Consider the following 22,834-nt stretch of genomic DNA (forward strand, 5'->3'; position numbering starts at 1 on the left):
CGCTTCCGGGTGCTTGTTATCCTGAGCCCAGATCCCGGCGTGAGAGCGGCTGCTCTGCGCGCCAGTTCCTGTTTACTGCCTTTTCCTCTCTTGTTGGAGCGGTGAGTCGGGTGTCTCCCAGGAGAGAACGAATGCTCGCGTGGGCACCGCTCAAGGTAAAGCCTCGTCCATTTCTGTGTCTCCATTGTTTGTGGCACACGGAAGAGACGCGTCTGATCAGTCTTTGTTTGCGCTCTTGTTCGTTACTGGTGAGAGCCTGCTAGGGGGTTCCTAGTGCTTCTCACGTTGGTACTGTGTTTATTCATTTACCGTTCTGAGGATAAGAACGGAGCTTACTGCACTTTGGAGGCGCTGTTAAGCGGAACACGGTGGCGGTCGAAACCACGTGTTACCGTTTACATTTATGTATGAACTGGGTTATGAACTAGGAGTGGAGCGCGGTAGTGAGGTTAACTACGCGTTACCGCTTGTAATTCCTCACATTCTTTTGTATTAGAACACTGTGGTGGTCGCAACTACGTGTTCCTAGATACAGTGTTTGTTTACTTCTTTGGTTCCTTACTCACGACTGTAAAGGAGCGGAGTGTTGTGGTTCTTGCCTCCCACACACTTCCGTATCCTGTTACAGTAGATGGCACGATTATTTTGCAGCAATTCATGGCTCCGAATGAACAAGGCGTCCTTTAACTTGTCTGGGGGTATGTAGTGTGTGTTGGTTTGTTGCCTTCCCATTCCCATGAGAAAGGTTACAGAGCACATATTCATTCACTTGTTTTGCTTACTGTTTCCCTTAGGATATCCCCCTGATTGTGTTGGAGGTCTTATTATGAGTTCATGAATCAGGTCCCAGGTTTTCCTTTCATGTTTATGCAGGTATATACATATGTGCTGTATAGAGAGACTTTATGAGTGTAGCACTGTGGAAAGTACTACTGTTACTGAATACATCTTGTTTCTTGTTACAGGTATCCTTTCCCTGCAGACCCTTTCCTTTTCCCTTCCCTTGCTTTGTTATTTTAGTTTGTTATTTTTCTCCCTCACCTAATGGCTCGAACACCCTGTGTTTGTACTTCAGGGTGTTGGTGACATTTGGAGGTGGAACCATTATTGCAACAACTGGATCCTGTGGAGATAAACCTGACAGGATAACAAGCCCAAGAAAGCTGCTCTGCCCGGTCCAGTTGTTGCATAATGGCCACCATGGAGGATGTAATGCAGGCTTTGCTTTTGGTGCAACAGGAGTTGGCAGCTTCCAAGGCTGAAGCTACAGCTTTACGTGAGAAAGTAGATAGACTGTCCAGGAATCCTTTTGATGCTTCCCCAACACAGGTACAGGTTACGGTCCCTCCCCCTATTCCATTAGCTAGTCCGGAGAGGTATTCTGGGGATCCGGCAAAGACGCAGGCATTCCTGACCCAGATTATGCTCCATTTTTCATGCAAGCCCTCTTCTTTTCCCAACAACCATTCCAGAGTGGCATTCGCTATTTCATATCTGGTGGGCGATGCAGCGAATTGGGCTGTGCCGTTGGTAAGAAACGACGATCCCCTTCTGTCTGATTGGTCGGCTTTTCGCACTGAATTCGAGAAAGTGTTTGATAGGAGGGCAACTACACTAAGTGCCGATAGAGAACTCCTGGAGTTAAAACAAGGAAGGTCTGACCTTGTGACTTACTTAACCAGGTTCAACAGATTGGTGGCCGAAACTGCATGGCCTGAGGAAAAAAGAATGTCCCTGTATTATCAAGGTTTAAGGGATGGGCTTAAAGACGTTATCGCCCAAATAGACCCCCAACCCACCACTTGTGTGGATATGGTGAACTTAACCTTGAGATTAGATGGTAGAATGTCCGATAGAGGAGGGGACAGGAAAAGGTGGGATAGGGGGCCTACCAGAACAGAATGGACTCCTCGCAGGGCCTTGCCTTCAACCGAATCTACCCCTGAACCCATGGAAATAGGAGCGGTCCGTGCCCCCTTATCCCGAGAGGAAAAAGAGAGCCGTCGTGCAGCTGGCCTATGCATGTACTGCGTCAAGAAAGGACATTATGTCAGGGACTGCCCCTCAAAACCTAGGGTTGCTGGGGGATGGAACAGAACCAAGCGAGTGGCGGTCACTACCGGTAGCACTCAGGAAGAGGAAGGTAGCAGGGTTGGGACTAATCCGGATGTGGCTCAGCCATGGAAGGTACCCTCGCTGACTGTGTTGGCTTTGCACGACTCTGCATCCCATATCCTGCTACCAATGAGGCTGGAAAGTCAGTTGCAGGTATACCAGGTGATGGTGATGATCGATTCAGGGGCCACTGGGAATTTCATCAACAGTGGGTTGGTGACCTCCCTATCTTTGACCAGAGTACCCCGAGAACGACCAGAAGAGGTTTTAGCAGTAGACGGGAAACCTTTGATCTCAGGGTTAATAACGGAACAAACGGAAGTGTTGTCTCTGACTGTAGAGGTGAGAGAAGGCAGACATAGGGAAGAGCTGTCTCTCAACATCATCGAAGCTCCTCAGTATGAGTTTATTCTAGGGATGCCCTGGCTCAGTCATCACAATCCCTCCATCGATTGGAAGGAGAAATCATTGCGATTCTTGTCTGAGGAATGTAAGACACGCATGGAAGAACCCACAGACACCGTGTTTTCCCCACCTGTATTCCCATGATTGCAGCTACTGCAGCTGAAAAGGAAGTGATATTGCCAGTGGAATACCGTAGTTACAGGGACGTCTTTAGCGAGAGTCAGGCTGAGACGCTACCACCACATCGTATGTACGATTGTAGAATAGATTTGGTTGAGGGGGCCACCATTCCGTCATGCCGGGTGTATGCGTTGTCTGAGCCGGAAACTGCGCACTTGAGGGAGTATTTGGACCACTATGTAGACATAGGATTCATTCGACCATCCAGATCTCCCGCAGCCTCTCCCATGTTTTTCATAAAAAAAGCTAACGGAGACTTGAGAGCCTGTGTCGATTACAGGATGTTAAATAAGAATACAGTGAGAAACAGGTACCCCCTACCCCTCATCTCGGTGTTGTTGGACCAGGTGCGTAACGCCAAGGTGTTCACCCGACTGGATCTGAGGGGGGCGTATCACCTGGTCCGCGTCCGAGAGGGGGACGAATGGAAGACCGCGTTTAAGACAAGATACGGTCTGTACGAATATACAGTGATGCCATTCGGGTTGTGTAATGCCCCTGCGGCATTTCAATATTTCTTGAATGATGTCTTAAAGGACATGATCGACATCAGTGCGGTGGTGTATATAGATGACATTTTAATCTATTCCCAGGACACCTCTGCTCACTCTCGCCATGTAGAAGGAGTGCTACAGAAACTGAGGGAACATAAACTATATTGTAAACTCAGTAAATGTGAGTTTAGCGTTGAGACAGTGGAATTCCTGGGTGTCATGCTAAGTCGGGAAGGGCTGCAAATGTCAGCAAGGAAGATACAGGCTATCCAGGAATGGTCCACACCCACCAGTGTAAAGGAGGTCCAAAGTTTTTTGGGCTTCGCGAATTATTATCGCAGATTCATCTTGCGGTTTTCTCAGGTGGCGGTTCCGCTAACCAGACTGCTTAGAAAAGGGGTTAAATTCATGTGGACCTCCGAGGCGACTGAGGCTTTTGAGTACTTGAAAAAGGCCTTCGTCACTGCTCCGATATTAGCACACCCTCATCCTGAATACCCTTATGTGGTGGAAGCCGACGCTTCGGATGAGGCGATAGGCGCAGTTTTGTCACAGAGGGATAAAACCACGGGACAACTACATCCGGTGGCATATCTGTCCAAAAAGCTGAGCATACCAGAAAAGAACTATACTATCGCTGAAAAAGAATTGCTAGCGATAAAAAGAGCGTTCCAAGAATGGCGACAATACCTTTGGGGGGCTAAGCATCCCATCACTGTCTTTACGGACCATAGGAATTTGCAGTATATGAAGACGGCCAAACATCTCACGCAACGACAGATGAGATGGATGTTATTCTTCTCGGAATACGACTTCACAATCACTTTTAGACCTGGAGCTGAGAACCTCAAAGCAGACTCACTATCACGTAGAGATCAGGTTGAGGTTTTAGGGAAAAAGGACACCCTGTCAGCTATTGTGAGTCTTGAAAGGGTGGTTTGTGTGATCCAGGCCACATCTTTTCTGGACAGCATTCGGAAAAACAGGACTCATTCCGCTTGGATTCGGTGGGCCACGAATGGGGTAAACCGTACTATGAAACAAGGATTACCGTTTCAGAACGATAGGTTGTACCTTCCTACTGGCGATATGCAAAGAAAGGCATTCGAGTGGTGTCACGTATCTCCATTGGCAGGCCATCAGGGTCTACAGAAGACTGTACAGCTTATGGAAAGACATTTCTGGTGGGAAACAGAAAGGAGCGACATCTCCACCTGGATATCGCAGTGTGAAGCCTGTGCGAGAGCTAAAACTATGCCAGGGAAAAAGAAAGGCCTGCTCATGCCTTTACCTTCGCCTAGAAGACCATGGCAAAACATTAGTTTGGATTTTGTCACTGGACTACCTCTAGAGCAGGGTAAATCGGCCATATTGGTGGTTATAGATAGCCTCACGAAGTTGGGGCATTTCATCCCTTGCGTTAACCTTCCTACGGCTGGTCAAACGGCTCAACTGTTGCTTACCAATATCGTCCGCTTGCATGGTGTGCCTGAGGTCATCGTGTCCGACAGGGGGCCTCAATTTGTTGCCAGGTTCTGGAAGGCCTGGTGTCAGGCCATGCATATACAATCCTCCCTTTCCACTAGTTTTCACCCTCAGACCGACGGACAAACGGAGCGGTTGAATCAAACATTGAAGAAATACCTCCGTTGTTATGCTGATGACGCTCAGGAGTCATGGGTGTCGCTTTTGTGGATGGCTGAGGTGGCCTATAACAATGCATGGCATAGTTCTGTTGGGGTTTCTCCGTTTCTTGCTACTTATGGGTTTGATGCACGTATCCTTCCGGTACAGGTTCCGGAGGAGGTGATGAGTCAGCCTACAGTACTGGGTCAAGTGCGGAAAATACAGGCTATACACAAACGTGTAAGGGGACACTTGAAGAAGGCCAAAGCTGAGTACAAAAGATGGGAAGACAGACACCGTGTGGCAGGCCCCTCTTACCAGGTGGGAGACAGGGTGTGGTTATCCACACGTAACATCAGATTCAAGCTGCGCAGTGTGTTCCATCCGCGCTACATAGATCCTTACCCTATCATGAAACGAATCAACCCAGTGGCCTTTAAACTGAAACTGCCTGGTTCGCTGCGGATCCACCCGGTGTTTCACTGCAGCCTCCTGAAACCCGCTAGGTCTGCCAGGCGTAGGGCCCCTCCGCCCGTGGTCAGTGATGCGGGGCTGGAGTATGAGGTTAGGACCATTAAAGACTCTAAATGGAAGCGGGGGGTTTTGTGGTATTTGGTTTCCTGGAAAGGCTACTCGGCTGAGGACGATTCCTGGGAACCGGTGTCTAATGTGCATGCCCCTGCGGCGATCCACTCCTTCCATCGCAGATGCCCTGGGCGTCCTGGGCCTAGGAGGCGCTGGGGGGGGGTGTACTGTCAGGTTTCACCGCCTTGCGCCTGCCTTGCCCGTATTTGGAACTACATATCCCATGATCCTCCGGGGTCTTTCCAGGAAGTACTTTAGTGCTGGAAAGACGCTTCCGGGTGCTTGTTATCCTGAGCCCAGATCCCGGCGTGAGAGCGGCTGCTCTGCGCGCCAGTTCCTGTTTACTGCCTTTTCCTCTCTTGTTGGAGCGGTGAGTCGGGTGTCTCCCAGGAGAGAACGAATGCTCGCGTGGGCACCGCTCAAGGTAAAGCCTCGTCCATTTCTGTGTCTCCATTGTTTGTTTGTGGCACACGGAAGAGACGCGTCTGATCAGTCTTTGTTTGCGCTCTTGTTCGTTACTGGTGAGAGCCTGCTAGGGGGTTTCTAGTGCTTCTCACGTTGGTACTGTGTTTATTCATTTACCGTTCTGAGGATAAGAACGGAGCTTACTGCACTTTGGAGGCGCTGTTAAGCGGAACACGGTGGCGGTCGAAACCACGTGTTACCGTTTACATTTATGTATGAACTGGGTTATGAACTAGGAGTGGAGCGCGGTAGTGAGGTTAACTACGCGTTACCGCTTGTAATTCCTCACATTCTTTTGTATTAGAACACTGTGGTGGTCGCAACTACGTGTTCCTAGATACAGTGTTTGTTTACTTCTTTGGTTCCTTACTCACGACTGTAAAGGAGCGGAGTGTTGTGGTTCTTGCCTCCCACACACTTCCGTATCCTGTTACAGTAGATGGCACGATTATTTTGCAGCAATTCATGGCTCAGAATGAACAAGGCGTCCTTTAACTTGTCTGGGGGTATGTAGTGTGTGTTGGTTTGTTGCCTTCCCATTCCCATGAGAAAGGTTACAGAGCACATATTCATTCACTTGTTTTGCTTACTGTTTCCCTTAGGATATCCCCCTGATTGTGTTGGAGGTCTTATTATGAGTTCATGAATCAGGTCCCAGGTTTTCCTTTCATGTTTATGCAGGTATATACATATGTGCTGTATAGAGAGACTTTATGAGTGTAGCACTGTGGAAAGTACTACTGTTACTGAATACATCTTGTTTCTTGTTACAGGTATCCTTTCCCTGCAGACCCTTTCCTTTTCCCTTCCCTTGCTTTGTTATTTTAGTTTGTTATTTTTCTCCCTCACCTAATGGCTCGAACACCCTGTGTTTGTACTTCAGGGTGTTGGTGACATTTGGAGGTGGAACCATTATTGCAACAACTGGATCCTGTGGAGATAAACCTGACACACGCAGCCTAGCCAACCTCACCACCACTGATACTGGGCCTGTGCTGGTAGCGGCGGGAGCAGCAGATGGTCGGTGATTGGCTGCAGTATAACGGACTGAGAGAGCAGCCGGGCCCCCCTGCAGTGTGTGATGATTCATGAGAGCCGCGCTGGCGCCGCACCATAATTTGCCGCATTTTGTTTCTTTCCAGGGCAACAGGCAGCTCCCAGCAAAGTGCAGTAGAGAGATACATTTGTAGCGCTCTCAGCCACAGAGCTGAGAGCAGCAGTCTCTGATTAACTGTTTAGGAACGACGGAAGCAGGCGCACCTCTCGGAACTGCAGAGAGAGCCCGGGCACAGTGACAGGCGCTGCTGGTGGCTCGCCTGGCAGCAGGTGGCAAAATGCGTGACAACGCATTTCAGTACGGTGATGCGGATCACCGCACTGAAATGCGTGAGCGTCACACCTGTTGCGTGACGCTTGGCAGGACTGTTTAACCACTTAGGCGTTAAGGCTTTCACAACACCCCCAATGTAAAGCCCTTGTTTATATGCTTCATATTTTTTGCCTACAAAAGGTATCCACATCAACTTTGTGTTCTTTTTCGAAGTCTCACCTTCACAGCGCATGCAATATGCTTTCAACACTTTTTGGGAGCTTACAGTGTGCTTAGAACCCTTCCATTGCTTATCAACGATTGCTTCATTGTCCCTCTCATTTTCTTGATTCACTTTGATCAGTGCATGCCAGATTCATTTGCTTTTTATGTCGTGCCTAGAACCAGCGCTGCTCCGCGAGGCTTATTGTAAAGGAGTAGGTGAATAGAAGCTCCGCCCATATTTGCCATTGGCTTGTGTCATTGTCTGTCCTAAATGCTGGCTTCTTATTCATTGGTAGGCTTGTTAGTCCCTCCGTAGTACCCCCTCCTCTTCATTTGTCACCTCCAATGGTGACTGGCCCCTTTACTTCGGTTGTTACATGGTACGTGTTATTTAGACTGTGAGCACTATTTTCTTCAATGAGGTTCTCCTACTGTAAGCACAATGTGCTTTGGTGCCTTCTTTACTCCCCCCTCCCTCCTGTTGTCCATGCCTTCTCGCTCCCCCGCCCTCCTGTTGTCCGTGCCTTCTCGCGCCCCCGCCCTCCTGTTGTCCGTGCCTTCTCGCCCCCACCCTCCCGTTGTCTGTGCCTTCTCCTCCATTCCGATGTCTGGGCCCTCTCCACCCCACCTGTTGTCCGTGCCTTCTCTCCCCTCTTCCCCCCACCCGCCCTCCCTTCCGTTGTCCTGATACTGACCATTTCCAATGCAATAGGTCTCACGTAAATGCGAGACCTATTGCATTGCAAATGCTTGTTGTGTGCTTGTTACTCCCCTTCCAGTGCCGGCAGCTTCTGAACTACTTTTTTCTTTTATTTGAAGTACTTTATAAGAATGCATGTGTTTGCAGGCTGTCTCCCTCATGTGCTTTACTCCACTGCCCCATGACGCACTTGCTTACCCATGTGCTTTTGTCTCGCTCTTTGTTGTTGCTTGTCCCACCTACTGTCCGTGTTGTTGCTTGCCCCACCCACTGTCCTTGTTTTTCTTGCACTCTCTCGCCCTCCATGTTATTTCTTGACCCCCTCCCATCCTCCGTTGTGCACCGTGTTGTGCCATCCCACAACCAAAACAAAAAAAAAGTGCTATGACGTGGCCAGCGCTGGTACATGTCATGTCGCTTTCTTCCTACACAGCTGCTTTACAACACGGGTAGAAGACATTTGCAAAGCCAATAACTCTCCTAGGTGAGATCTATTGGCTTTACCAATGTTTGCTCCAACATCCTAGTGATTGTACAGGAACCCATGATTTGTAGATTCCCCAGGAAGAAAGGTGGAAAATAACCAAAATTTAGCTGAACTTTAGAATTTGTTTTTGGAGGGGGGATTGAAAAATGCACTCTGCTCTGCAGGTAAATATATTATTTTTTGCTAAAAATGGCATTGACAAAAGGCTTACTGTGCAAGGATTACTATCTTCACAGCTTTCAGGAGCAAGCAGAATTGTATAAAAAAGCACATTTTTGTCATAGTTTTTGCATTTTTTTAGAGATAGTCAATTTTTTCAGTTTTTTTTGTGGTTCCAGCCTACTTGCAGTTCAGTAAAATGTCATTTGTGAAGATCCCTCCAGGCTTTCTCAAAGAAACTCAGTAGCCTTAGGCATTGCTCGCGGGTGGGGGTGAGGGGGGGGGGGGGTGTTTGCAGGGAAGTAATGTAAAAAATGTGAAATTAAACATACATTTCCGCCAGGTCCAGCGTCTTCTCCGCTCCAGCTCTCCTGCCTCCGGCAAGCAGCGTTGTGATTGGTCGGGACTCCGCCCTACCAGCGGCTTGTTCAGTGGGCATGTTCTGCATTGAAAAGGACAGAGTGCGCATGACTGGTTTGGGCGGTTGAGAGGGCTGATCATACCGTCTTCACGCCAGGTGTGGGCAAACCACTCCTGCCCTGCTCAAAGAGCAGAGCAGCCCCGCCAACAATGTGCCAAGCAAACATAAAATTGTAATAACTCAAAGTTATTCCCATTTTATGTTTTGGTTTTCTTGCACTGTGAGAAAGCAGTTGGGCGACGCTCCTCCGCCCTAATGGAGGAGCCGCCCCTGCAGAAACTGTTACCTGAAATAAAAAAAATTCAAATGAGTAGGGAAGAACGTCAGCTGGTGACAACGTTTTGTAACAATGGCAATTTATAAAAACAATATACATTTTTGCCCGTCACACCCTTGTGGTCACTACGATATACAGGGTTTATATTTGTAAGAAACTGGTTATTATTTGGGGAGGTTAACTGTTGGATCGGGCTTCCTGGGCACCAGGGTACTTAGGGGTTACTGCACTCCAATTGCATCAACTGGAGTGTTCCCCCTGCTGGCGTCCTGGGTCCTCCGTACTAGTGGACCCAAAACTGGTTAACCAAGTACTGCTCAGCAGCACTTTACTCTCTCAGGGTAACGAGACAGAGCAGTCCAAGGCTTACTCAAGGTTGTGAGGTGGGGCTAGACATTCAGAATACAGTGCACATCGTACTACCAGCTGATAAAACAAATGTCCAGTCAGTGCTTTACTTTTTTATAACAGAAAAGTACTTTAATACTCACAAGAGAATTATACTACACATAAAACTAAGATAAACAGTGAAAACCAGATGTCTCTACCACCCTCTGGGCCAGAGTACGGACACTAAATAGTATTATAGCGCCTAGATGTTAAGCACTATGAAAACACAGTTAACAAGAAGACACAATTAGCATTGCATCTTACAAGGTTGCCCTCATTCGCTTCAGCCATGATCTTTGTATTGAAAGGATATATTGTCAGCATATAATGTGAAGTCAAAGGTTCTTGATCAGCCCCATAACCCTCACCCAAAGCAACAGAAGTAACCTCCCGTTCTCAGTGAGGACAATGCTCTAATGGTATCAGGGATTTGATCATAGGTGCCTGATGTCTTGGCACAGTTTACTGGAGCCCCACTAGTCCAGTAGCCACTGGCTAGCTGTAAAAGTGTAATGGCTAGTCAGAGTGCCAGTTCACCCTGATACCCCCAAATATCGTAAAAAGAAAGGCGGGGGACCTGGTCCACTGGACTCTATTCCCCAGCAACTGCTTGTAACAGGAGGTACCACACAGGCTCCCACAGCGCAGGGGAGGGGTCTGGGCAAAGGGACCGGGATCAAACTTCCTCATCGATGTGCTGTAAGCTTCCTTTCCTAATCTTGAGCCGCTGTCTGCAATTTTCTTGTTCAAAGAGCCAGCTCCCCAAGTCTCACAGAAACAGCTGGTTCTCTCCCCGATGTTCCTGATGCCCATGTTCCTCGTAAAACTGGCATATTCCTTTGCGGCAGAATTCATCAGTCATAGCGAATACGTCCTCTAATTTAAGACGCAGTGAGCAAACTGCTTATCTTGCCTTTACACCATGGTTTGAGGCTAACCTCCTTGGATGGACCCAGTGTGAGCCACCTGATCAGATTCATAGACCTGTTTTGAACAAGAATTGACTGCTAAGGCCAGACTTTTATCACCTCTGATTGATAGGCTGATTCAATGTGAGGGTCTGCTATTTTTGAATCCTGGTTGCCCCTCCAATCACAATGCATATATTTGAGAATATTCACAGCGTGACCCAAGCATGCAAAGGATGACCTACTGTCTTCCCTTGTACCAGACCATGCTATTCCCTAAAGAGGATTTTTTAAAATTAACTCCAGATCAGGAAGTACTGACCAGGGGGAGGATCCTCTTAGCACAGTTACTACACCTAAACCCAGATAAGAGCTGAGTGTCTACCATAGCCGATCAGGCCTGTCCAAGGAATTGGAAGCGGCCCGGGGGAGCTTGAATGTCCAGCATAACAGCTCATATTATACACAATGGCTCTGCTCACAATCCTTTCCCAGTACACCCACTGGCTCTCAAACACACGTCCCAGGTAGACAAAGTCAACAGGACCCCAGGCTAGGGGGCGACTGCACAGACTTGATCAAGAGGATTGTTAGTAACTCACCCCTCCTGACATTAGATGTATTGCTGCCACCACTGTCAGTTCACCTTAGCCTGGGTAGAGAGGGCAGTAGCCACTCGCTGGGGGTGCACTCGACATACCCCCTCGACCTCAGAGCCAAGCTCTAGGATCTCAATCCATGCAAACAGGGAGACCCTCAATGAACATGTATAATTGTCATGCTCACTGAGGTAGGGATGTATAAAACATACAGTACATTTTAAGTGACTTGCTTGGAGATCAGCATAAGGCAAGGAAAGCACTCTCTCCAGTGACATGCAGAAGACTTCTCATCCCAACACTAACTAGCCACCTCAACGTATAATCTCAACCCTTGTAAGGGTGAACCTTCAACATCACTTAAATACCCAGACCTCAACTCCCTTGTTGCTATGGCTCCCAGAGCAGACAGGCCTAACGTAGGGCCATTTCTTAAGTATTTATGTAGTACCAACACTGTAATAAAATTGAAATGCCAAATAATAAAAACCCCAAACCAACTTAGAAAAATGGAGTAAATTGTAATAAACAAAGCTACACCAACATGACACAATTCCAGTAAGGAGAACAAGAGATATGAATTTTATTTAAGTGTTGGGGTGCAAATAGCACCAAGAAGCATAAAGTGCCTAAGATAGTCAATGGTCACGGTAGATTGGGACCTAGGTGCGATTTGAGTTTGACTGCGATAGAAAGTGGATCAATTCGTTTTTTTTGTCCCCACTGTTCTGAAGGGAAAGGTTTCAAAAGTTCTCAAACTTTCTTCTGGTTCCCAAACAACAACAGGAACACACTTCTAAAGACCCCCCAACCTCAGGGGAGGTACTTAGAATCTCACAGGATGTCAGGCAGAAGCCAAAAGCAGGGCCCAGTCCAGGTCCAATTGCCACTTTTCAGCTGGGCATTCTTACAGCCTGTTATCTCCCTGTTGCCACACAGGAGGTTAGCCAACTGACATCTAGAGTCCACTGCTTTGTCCTGGTTACAAGAGGGAGCAGATTTAGCCATGGGTGCTCCCCTCAGGTTACAGACAGCAAGTCCAGTTCTCTTTTGATTGAAAGGTTCAGAAAGTGTTCTGAAGTGGGTGCCTTGAGTAGCTGCATTTGTGACTGGTATTAGCTAGTGGTTAGGAGTGACTACTGGCACTCCCTGACCAATGGGATAAAAGTTTCTGGGGCCAACCTGTTCGAGAATTGTCTATAGATGTATTTGCCTTTGTGCCAGTTGCTTTCACTATACAATCTATAATGAATGTATATTTCAATCTACGTCTGATACCACTTGTAAGTGGGCAGAATGTAAGTTGAGATAAGTTAACTGTTTGCAAGCTTTATTGACTCGAACAAATAGTAACTTTGGGGTGACCGCTCAGCCCTCCACAGGGCTTGGTCGCCCCACTCACTGCTGTCGCTCCTGCCTGCCTTTGCCGCCTCCTGCCTGCAGATTCCTTCGCTCGCTGCCCGCTGCTTCTTGGAATTTCCAGCCACTGCCTCCCTGCGGCCCCGCCCCCCTGTGATTCCATTCGCCGCCCCGCTCCAGCCACCCAGCTGCTCCTCCCTCCCGGCTCCTTACTTATGTCGCACCCAGAGCGACTGCGCAGCGGACGCGCGCAGCGGGAGCACCGATTGAGCGCCGAAGGTGCGCCAAAGGTAAGCCCGTCTGCGCCCGTCCGCGCCTGGACCGCGCCCAGCGCCAGGACCCCTGGCCCTCCCCGCCGAGGCAAGACGACCCGACTGACCTACGACGCCGCCACTCTCAACGCACTCAATGCCGGCCGGACCCACGCCTGCTGCCGAGCCTCCCCGAGACGCACCCACGGACCCTTCACCTGCTGCACCTGCAAGTTCACCTGCTTCCGAACCTGCCCCGCACCCGCCAAGACAAACACCAGCAGCAACCACCTCAAGTGCATCCTGATCAACACCCGCTCCGTCCACAGACACGCCGTAGAACTCTGGAACCTCCTCGACGCTACATCACCGGACGTCGCCTTCCTCACGGAAACCTGGATGAACGCCTCCTCTGCACCCGACATCGCCATCGCCATCCCGGACGGGTACAAGATCATCAGGAGGGACCGCATCAACCAGACCGGAGGTGGCATCGCCATCGTCCACAGGAACACCATCCGCATCATGACCAACGCCAAGGACTCCTTCGCCGCAGCCGAACATCTCCACTTCCAGATTCACACCGACCCTAAGACGACCCTCAGAGGCACCCTCGTCTACAGACCCCCGGGACCACGCACACAATTCAGCGAAGACATCACAGACTTCATCAGCCCACACGCCCTCCCCTCCACTGACTACATCCTCCTCGGGGACCTCAACTTCCACCTGGAGAACAACAAGGACCGCAACACCACCGCCCTGCTGGAAAACCTCGCCAACCTCGGACTCAAGCAACTGGTCAACACCCCCACCCACTACGCCGGCCACACGCTTGATCCCGTCTTCTCTTCCAGCAAGTACATCACCTTCAGCCACGCCACCGGACTCCACTGGACCGACCACAGCTGCGTCCACTTCAGCTTCAAAAGATCCACGACCCACCACCACCCGCAACAGGTACCTCACAGGAATTGGAGCAAGATCACCGCAGACCAGCTCACCACCTCCCTCAGCCAGAGCCCTCCCGCCAACACAACGGACCCCAACGAAGCAGCCCGCAACTTCACACAGTGGCTGACCGCCTGCGCCGACGACCTCGCGCCACTAAAGAACCCTCCCAGCAGACCCAGAAGCAAGAAGGCATCCTGGTTCACCGACGACCTCAAGGACTCCAAGAAGACCTGCCGCACCCTCGAGAAAGCCTGGCTCCTCGACCGGACCACCGACAACATGACCGCCCTCAAACACGCTACCCGCAAGCACCACCAGCTCATCCGCACCACCAAGAAGAAATCCCTGAAGGAACGACTGGACAACAACGCCCACGACAGCAAAGAGCTCTTCACTATCGTCAAGGAGTTCTCCAACCCCAGCACCGGCACCAACGACATCACTCCGTCACAAGACCTTTGCGACTCCCTCGCCTCGTTCTTCCACCGCAAGATCGCCGACATCCACAACAGCTTCGGCGCCCCACCCACGCACCCAACCATCGAACCAACGCCCCCCACCGCCACCCTTCGCACCTGGACCACGGTGACCACCAAAGACACAGCCCGCATGATGAACACCATCCACTCCGGATCACCGACCGACCCCTGCCCACACCACGTCTTCAACAAGGCCGACTCCACCATCGCACCCCAACTCCAGAACATCATCAACGCCTCCTTCAACACCGCCACCTTCCCGGAGAGCTGGAAGCACGCCGAGATCAGCGCCCTCCTGAAGAAACCTACAGCGGACCCCACCGATCTCAAAAACTTCCGCCCCATCTCGCTCCTCCCTTTTCCTGCTAAAGTCATCGAGAAGATCGTCAACAGACAGCTGACCACCTTCCTCAAGACGAACGGATCCCTCGACCCCTCGCAGTCCGGCTTCAGAGCCAACCACAGCACCGAGACCGCCCTCATCGCAGCCACCGACGACATCCGGACCCTGCTCGACAAGGGGGAAACAGTGGCCCTCATCCTCCTGGACCTCTCCGCTGCGTTCGACACGGTCTGCCACCGCACCCTAGTCCAGCGCCTCAGCAACATCGGTATCCAAGAGAAGGCACTGGAGTGGATCATCTCGTTCCTCGCCGGAAGAACACAAAGAGTCCGCCTCCCCCCGTTTCGCTCCGAGGCCACCGAAGTCATCTGCCGCGTCCCGCAAGGATCTTCACTCAGCCCCACCCTCTTCAACATCTACATGAAACCTCTCGCAGCCATCGCACGCCAGCACAACCTCAACATCATCTCTTACGCCGACGACACCCAGCTGATCCTCTCCCTCACCAGAGACCCCGACACCGCCAGAACCTGCCTACACGAAGGGATGAAAGACGTCGCCGAGTGGATGAAGGACAGCCGCCTGAAACTGAACTCGGACAAGACGGAAGTCCTCATCCTGGGATCTTCGCCCTCCGCCTGGGACGACTCCTGGTGGCCCCCAGCCCTGGGCACCGCACCCAAGCCAACCGACCACGCACGCAACCTGGGCTTCATCCTGGACCCCTCCCTCTCGATGACCAGACAAGTCAACGCCGTCTCCTCATCGTGCTTCAACACCCTGCGTATGCTTCGCAAGATCTTCCGCTGGATCCCGACCGAGACCAGGAAGACTGTCACCCAGGCACTCGTCACCAGCCGACTGGACTTCGGAAACGCCCTCTACGCCGGAACCACAGCCAAGCTACAGAAAAGACTCCAGCGCATCCAGAACGCCTCCGCCCGACTCATCCTGGATCTGCCCCGACGCAGCCACATCTCCAGCCACCTGAGGAACCTGCACTGGCTCCCCGTCGACAAGAGGATCACGTTCCGGCTCCTCACCCACGCACACAAGTCTCTCCACGACCTGGGCCCCAAGTACCTCAACGACCGCCTGACCTTCTACACGCCCACCTGCCAGCTACGGTCCACCAGCCTCGCCCTCGCAGCCGTACCACGCATCCGAAGAGCCACCGCCGGAGGAAGATCCTTCTCTTACCTGGCTCCCAAGCCTTAAACTGCCTCCCCATCCACCTTCGGCTGACCCAGGACCATCTCGCCTTCAGGAAACAACTCAAGACCTGGCTGTTCGAGCAGTAGCATACCCCTCCCCCCAAGCGCCTTGAGACCCTCCCGGGTGAGTAGTGCGCTATACAAATGGCATGATTGATTGATTGTCACATTGCTTTTACAATGTGCTTTGTTTTGAACCCTGGCCTCGTTGTTATCAACACTGAGGTTGGAATGTGATACAGTCTTAGATGACATAGTATTGAAATATAACAAAAGCTTCTTAGGTGGCATATTATTGAAATTTAACAAAAACGCAGTCAATACCAAGTTCTAGAAATCCTTCATGGTTGGTTTCCTTTATCTTCCAGAAAATGTCGGATCAGTTCATTCTGAGATTACCAGGAGAGATGATCGCTCCAGTGGTCCTTCAGTCACTCCGGTTCCTTAGCACTACTCTTCTCCTTGAAGCAAGGTGTATGCAATTTTCAGACTTGAACACATTCAATATCATGTTTCTATTTAGGTGAGTATTTTCAGAGCAAACACCAATGATTCTTTTTTTCTTCTCCCCAGATCTACTGATTTTATTATTAGGGTCGAACCTTTGAGAAAATGTGCCAGCGCATACGTCTTGCTTATGAGACACCATTGTTAACAAAAAGGGCTTGGAGACCACCCATTGTTTACCATTTGTTGTCTTGTTTGTGATAGAGATCGTGGGTCACCCGACCAATATTTTCACCATGCAGTTCTCTGGCCCATAAATTTCAATTCACCATATACATTAATCAGGTGACCTCACAAACCTACTACCAGCAACCCTAATTCCTTCCTATTCAGTTCTAGTGTACCCGACTTACCATCCACCGTTACGGGTACCTATGACCACGATGGGTCAGGCAGCTAGCTGTGAAGAAAGGCAGGCAAAATACAAACCCAACTTCATATAACTTTGAATAATTTTAAAATGACCACGGACTACTGGAAAGTTTCAAAAGTTTATCTAGAGTTCATTTTCAGAAATCATTAAGTTTACAGTCAAAAGGCAATCAATAATCAAGATGACAAAAATAACATATCCGTATAGAAAGAATGCTAAGGCAACCATTTATAAAGCTAATATGAGATGGAAACAAGGATATACTATGCAGGTTCCGAAGTGAAACTTAAGGATGGACAATTATAGATGGGCAAACCTATGCACGTACTAGAGTTACACTATTGGGAAGTACCTCAAAGTATGGGTTAACTTAGAGATCCTATACATCTATAGGGCGGGTAAGAAAAGGGAACACGCTATAGATCTAGAAAGTTACTTCAGTCGGTTTTATAAGAGAAAATTATAGACCACATCAGAAAATTCTAAACAGCAATGGAGAAAAATGATTTCTAAAAGGTAGGGTAACATAGGAACATGCTATGAAATGTTAGCAATAATGTATGAGTTTTCATTCAGTAGCTTTGCAAAAGCATGGAAAATAAACATATGCAAAGGTATGTCTTTATTAAAGCAAAGACAGAAAAATAGAAGGTGCAGTATAGAGTTCTCAGCTATATATTTACCTAGAATGATGTGAAAACCAACCCTGGCCACGGGTCAGTCAGGACAGGAAAATACCCCCAGGAAGGACAGTCATCAATGGGACAGCCAGGTGCAGAATGGACACCCCAGGACAGGACAGGAAAACCAGATTAGGATCAGGACAGGACCACCAGGACACGACCAGCACCCGCAGTTTGGAAGCAACGCCTGCGCTCCACCCTCTCTGCAGCTATCAGTCGGAACCCCGATTGGGTTAGCGAACTCCCCAGCAAAGTGCTCCGCCAGCACTTAAGGTTTAGTAAAAACCTTTGAGTCTATGGTCAAATTCGGACAGAGTGCTCCGCAGTGCTCTGTAAATTCAGTCACCTATTGAGTGCGTTGGGTCAGTGACAGGTCAGCTATTCAGACAAGTCGGACAAATTCCCTAGGTGAACCTAGGCTAGTTATACTGTTTTTGGGTCAGTGTACCACCCCCAAATGTTGCAAAGTGTCAGAATCCCCAATTTCGATTGGTCCTAAGGTAGGATGGGTTAACACACCAATCAGAACAGACTTCTCCAAGTCCTAATTTACATTCTAGGGTACCGCCTAGCAAGTTTGGGGTTCCCACAGAAAAGTAGCACAGAATACAATAGAGAATTACAAATGTAGCAGTTTAGGAACACAATTTCTCCATCCTCCTGGGTCAGAGGTGGCTCTCACAGGAGCATCTTGTCTGTGGCTGCCAGCTGGCTGAGTTCCACTGCTCAAGGCTACTTCTCCCTGGGCTGCGCGGTCATGCGCAGAAGGGACCTTCAAGATGGCTCTCGACCCATTCGGACCCCCCGTTTACCATGATACATGAAAAGTAAGCGAAAACAAATTAAAACATAGAAATAAATGAATATACTACATATCATGATTGTGTACTTAAGGTTTCTCATTATAAAAATATACTATGCGGTTATAGGTTAGAGCAACACACAATAACACGAGAGCATCTGCACGAGCTTCACCATGTTAATACATAAGCAGCCATCTTAAGGCTATTACGCATGCGCATATTCTCCCACCAAAACTACAACTACGTCACGTCACGTGAGTGTGACTAACGCATGCGCAGAAGCAAATTCCGAACAGCGGCCATTTTAGAGACGAAAGTTAATCGTTTTAGTAAAACACATAGGCAAGCGTCACTAAGATACACACATTCGAAATAAAGGGAAATTAGTACAACATACGAATTTTATTACCGGGTTATAACAGATTCGAGGTTCATGACTCGAGCAAGTCGCAATGCGAAATCTTGCTCTATCAATCCCCTCTTTGATGATATTTACTATCATCACAAACAAAAAATGGACCCAGATGCCAACTTTTCTCACACTTTGTACAACTCAATCTCTTCCAACAGGCAATTCAATTTTTCTTTCGCATCTTTGGTAGGGTGAGAATTTTTCACTTTTTTGTAAATCTGATTATTCATTTCTTCCAATTCAAGTTCATCCACACTCCTTTTCACACCTCTCGCATTCACTGGGTATTTCTTTGTGTGTTTGCGACATTTGCAACAAACGAATATGAGGAATAGGATAAAACCTATCACTCCAATTGGCATCAGCACCTTAAACAATAAGCTTTTACCTAAACTAGCAATTCAATGACCTACATTGGAGAGACCATCAACCAGTCTCTTCCAGGCACTGTCAACCTCGAGTGGTTTGAGTTCCCTTTCCAAATTAGTAATGTTTTTCACATATCTTTTGATCTGTACACTTTTGTCCGGAATATAAGTGCAACAATGTTGCGCCTTCAACATCCGGCAGACTCCGCCCTCTTTTGCTAATAAGGTATCAAGAGCAAGTCTGTTCTGTAAAACCATTGATCTGATCGCAACCATTTCGGTACTGACCAATAGAAATCCATGAGCTGTGTCAGTAGACAGCACATCCACTATAGTGGATAATTTGCAAATTCTATGTGTGTTCAGAACCACTCCCACTCCAGGTATCAGTGCACTAAAAATACTACCCATTATTTCACCTACGCTTTCTCTTTTGCTACGCACTAAGCCATTAGTGTTTTCACTGCTTCCAGCAATTTCATTCACATGGTATATTTTCGGGAAGACAATGCCAAAATAGCAGCTTCCATACCAGTGATCCGGCAATTTGAAATAAGCCTTGTCTCCACATATATAATAAATTCCGGGAAACACAGGTTCTGACCCATTTTTGAAACCCCAACCTCCAATTACCTTGTAATTGTGCTCACATTGACTGGAACCAATGAAAATGTTATTATAATAACTAGTCTTCTCGCGGTGAAGACAGAGTTTCCCTTTCTTTTCGAAATCCAGCAACAAAGCAGGACCAGCCCCACCATTTGAGGTGCTTTCCATGTTTTCAGCCCATTTAGGAGTTTTCTGCTTTTTATCATTTGCCTTTCTTTGGAAACTCTCCCTTCTTTTCTCTGCCATGTTTAGGAAAATGTTCTCTTGTTCATGTAATGAACAGGTCAAGTTGTCTCTGTGTGCTTCATTTAAGTCTATAGTGCCTACAGTCAGAAAGTATTCTCCCATATAACATGTAACGTCACTTTTAGTATGTACAGGATTTAGATTTCCACGTATAGGAAGTTCAGAAAATATCACGTCATTGTTAGAGTAATAGTACTGTAACGGTCCTCTTTTGTAAAATAAGCTTGCTAAAATACTACAGGAAATTCCATAAGTCAAGGGTAGGTGATGATAAGTCACGCCTTCAGCCACAGAAGTGGGTAGCTTCATGCAGACATAGCAGTCTTCTATCTCCATAGTTTCTACATAGTGCACTAACAAGTTAGCAAAAACATTTAAATGAGTCTGGTTCTTTACTCCGTGATAATGTAGTCCTTCCTCTCCTGGTGCTTCTAAGTCTCTTTTGTTTGTCTGAGTGTCTTTTCACGTCTTTCTACACTTCGTGTTGTCAGTTCTTCAGTGTCAGTAATCTGAGTAGGGTCAATATTAGTATTTTTGCTCACCATAAAAGGAATGAAAACTGTTAATCCTATCCAAACTATTAATACTATAGCTATACTACAGATGCATACCTTGCAGCATGTTTTGCAACAACTGCGTCTAGGCCTTCCATTCACGTTTGAATCGGACATTTTGCTCAGATGAGGTTTTCAACCCCTCTTTGTAACTTTACACAGGTAGCTTATTTTACACACCTTCAGGTGAGTTCGTCTTCTTCGGCAGACAGATCAGCAATCTGTTCTCCGTCACTTTCGTCAGAGATATCAAGATCCTCGAAATCTTCCAAAATAAGTAAGTCCATTCAGGATCTTGGTATTTTTCGTTCAGTCTTTTTATTCGATCACTCCTTCTTTTGGAGCTTTCTCCAGTTTGCTCTACAATTCGTGGACTTTTCCTTCTATCTGCAAGTTTCTCTTCAACTGTTTTTATTCTCAGTCTCAGTCTCTTAATATATCTTGGTTTGATATTTTTCTTTTTCTTGAGTCTTGGCTGGCACAGAGATTTGGCTTTCTTCTAATGCTCTTTTATTTTCATTTGCTTGTGGCACTTCTGCTTCTATCTCTCCCCTCCCTGTCTGACTAGTCCCAGGTCTTGTATCTATTTCTTCTGCCTGGTTACTAAGCTGGCCTGGTTCAGGTGAATTTTGGTTTTGGCTTTCAAATGTTTCTGTTTCTGCGTCCTGAACACGTTCTTCTAGTTCTATCTGATCCTGTTCAAGCACTTCGATCCCTTGATTTTATTCTACTCGAACTTTTACACTAGTTCTGGTCTGTCCCTTTTCAATTTCAGGAGTTAGTGGAGGTGTGTCGATCACTTGCTCTGTCCCTGTCTGACCTTCCTCTTCGTCCTCAGACTTGATGTGAATCTCAATAATCTGAGGGTCTTCGTCTGTGCCTATCTCGTCCTCTCTATTCCACTCTCTGTCTTCGTAGGTTCGCTCTCTTGTTCTGATTGGGTCTTCGGTTAGGTCGATTATGGGTATCCAATTTTCTTGACTGGTGCTCGGTTGTTCGTCATCAGCTACTTCAGGACCAACGTCTGCAGACCCCTCAGCTGGACAACCTTCGGCTCCAGGTTCCTTGTCGGGAATTACCTTCTGTGTATGACTGGCATGGATCCACTTGGGAACGCCTGCACACTTCACCGCTGTCGTGGTCACCAGAATTATTTGGCGTTTTTCTCTCCACCTCGGTGCAAGGCAACTCGATCGAGTGTGTTTCTTGATTCTAACCCAGTCACCAGGAACCAACTTGTGAACTGGTGTTGTCGGGTTGGCGACGGCGTCTTCCCCAATCTGGCGAGAGATAGAACGCACTTGGTCACCCAGTTGCTTCCAGTACTCAAGTACCAAATCATCAGTAATGCTTAACAGTTTGTATCCTGGTACCCATGCTTGTCTCATCACTCTTCCCATTAGGATTTCATGCGGGCTCAGGCCGGTTTTCCGATCTGGAATACTTCTGAGTCCCATCAGAACAAGAGGCAAGGCATTTATCCAGTTCATTCCAGCAGAGTCACACATCTTTGCCAATCTCGATTTTATAGTGCCATTTATTTGCTCCACCACTCCAGAAGCCTCTGGACGATATGCACAGTGCAGCTTTTGTGTGATTCCAAATGCTTTACAGAGCTGATCGATTACCTCATTCTGAAAATGTGAGCCTCTATCTGATTCAGTAGTGACTGGAACCCCGAACCTAGGTATCAATTCTCGTAGTAACAACTTGGCTACTGTTATGGCGTCACTTTGTTTGGCAGGGTAGGCTTCCACCCATTTTGAAAATAGGCAGACAATGACAAGGACATATCTCTTTCCCTCACAGCGAGGCATGGTGATGAAGTCAATCTGTATTCTCACAAAGGGACCCCCTGATTTTCCAATTTTCCCCAGTTCAACTACTGTTCTTTTGCCAGCATTGAACTGCTGACATGTCAAGCACCTCTGGCATAGCGATTCTGCTACTTTCCTGAACTTCGGATTATACCAGGTTTGTTGAAACACCAGAACCATGGCATCCCTACCAGTGTGTGAATTCCCATGTATCAACCTTGCCATAGAGGCTAGTAGGTGTCTAGGTAAGACAGGCATGCCATTTGGACCCACAATGACACCATCCTCACTTCTTGGTCGACAACCAAGTGTCCTCCACTTCTCTTTCTCTTTCGATGGCACAGCATGCTGCCACTCTCTCACCTCATCCCAGGTAGGCACTTCTTCAAACACCATAAGTTGGCAGCTGTTTCCGGTCCCTCCCAATCTGATATTTATTGACATGCGATCCCTAGCACACTGTTTTGCCACCTGATCAGCAAAATCATTTCCCAATGATACAGCGTCAAGGCCTTTT

At 48.2% G+C, this 22,834-nt stretch overlaps 2 protein-coding genes across 4 annotated transcripts in view; one reads left to right on the forward strand and one right to left on the reverse strand.

Moving 5' to 3' along the window:
- Window positions 1–22,834, reverse strand: part of CSTF1 (cleavage stimulation factor subunit 1) — a 118,339-nt gene that overhangs the window by 59,249 nt on the left and 36,256 nt on the right. The window contains exon 2 of one of the 2 annotated variants that reach the window (XM_078652009.1): window positions 9,083–9,192. Coding sequence is in view for 1 of the 2 variants with exons in the window: in XM_078652007.1 (XP_078508133.1) it covers window positions 9,083–9,251 (169 nt within the window). In the remaining variant the exon portion in view is untranslated. Of the gene's footprint in view, window positions 1–9,082; window positions 9,458–22,834 lie in introns of those variants that run through there. The other variant, XM_078652007.1, reaches the window with a different exon arrangement.
- AURKA (aurora kinase A) overlaps window positions 1–22,834 on the forward strand; it is a 223,395-nt gene that overhangs the window by 2,674 nt on the left and 197,887 nt on the right. Inside the window, exon 2 of one of the 2 annotated variants that reach the window (XM_078652011.1) lies at window positions 16,314–16,468. The exons of the other annotated variant lie outside the window; for it this stretch is intronic. The gene's annotated coding sequence lies outside the window, so the exon portion shown is untranslated. The remainder of the gene's footprint in view (window positions 1–16,313; window positions 16,469–22,834) is intronic. 2 annotated transcript variants of the gene reach the window in all.

The sequence above is a fragment of the Lissotriton helveticus genome, chromosome 7 (assembly GCF_964261635.1).
Source record: "Lissotriton helveticus chromosome 7, aLisHel1.1, whole genome shotgun sequence".
NCBI classification, from domain to species: Eukaryota; Metazoa; Chordata; class Amphibia; order Caudata; family Salamandridae; genus Lissotriton; species Lissotriton helveticus.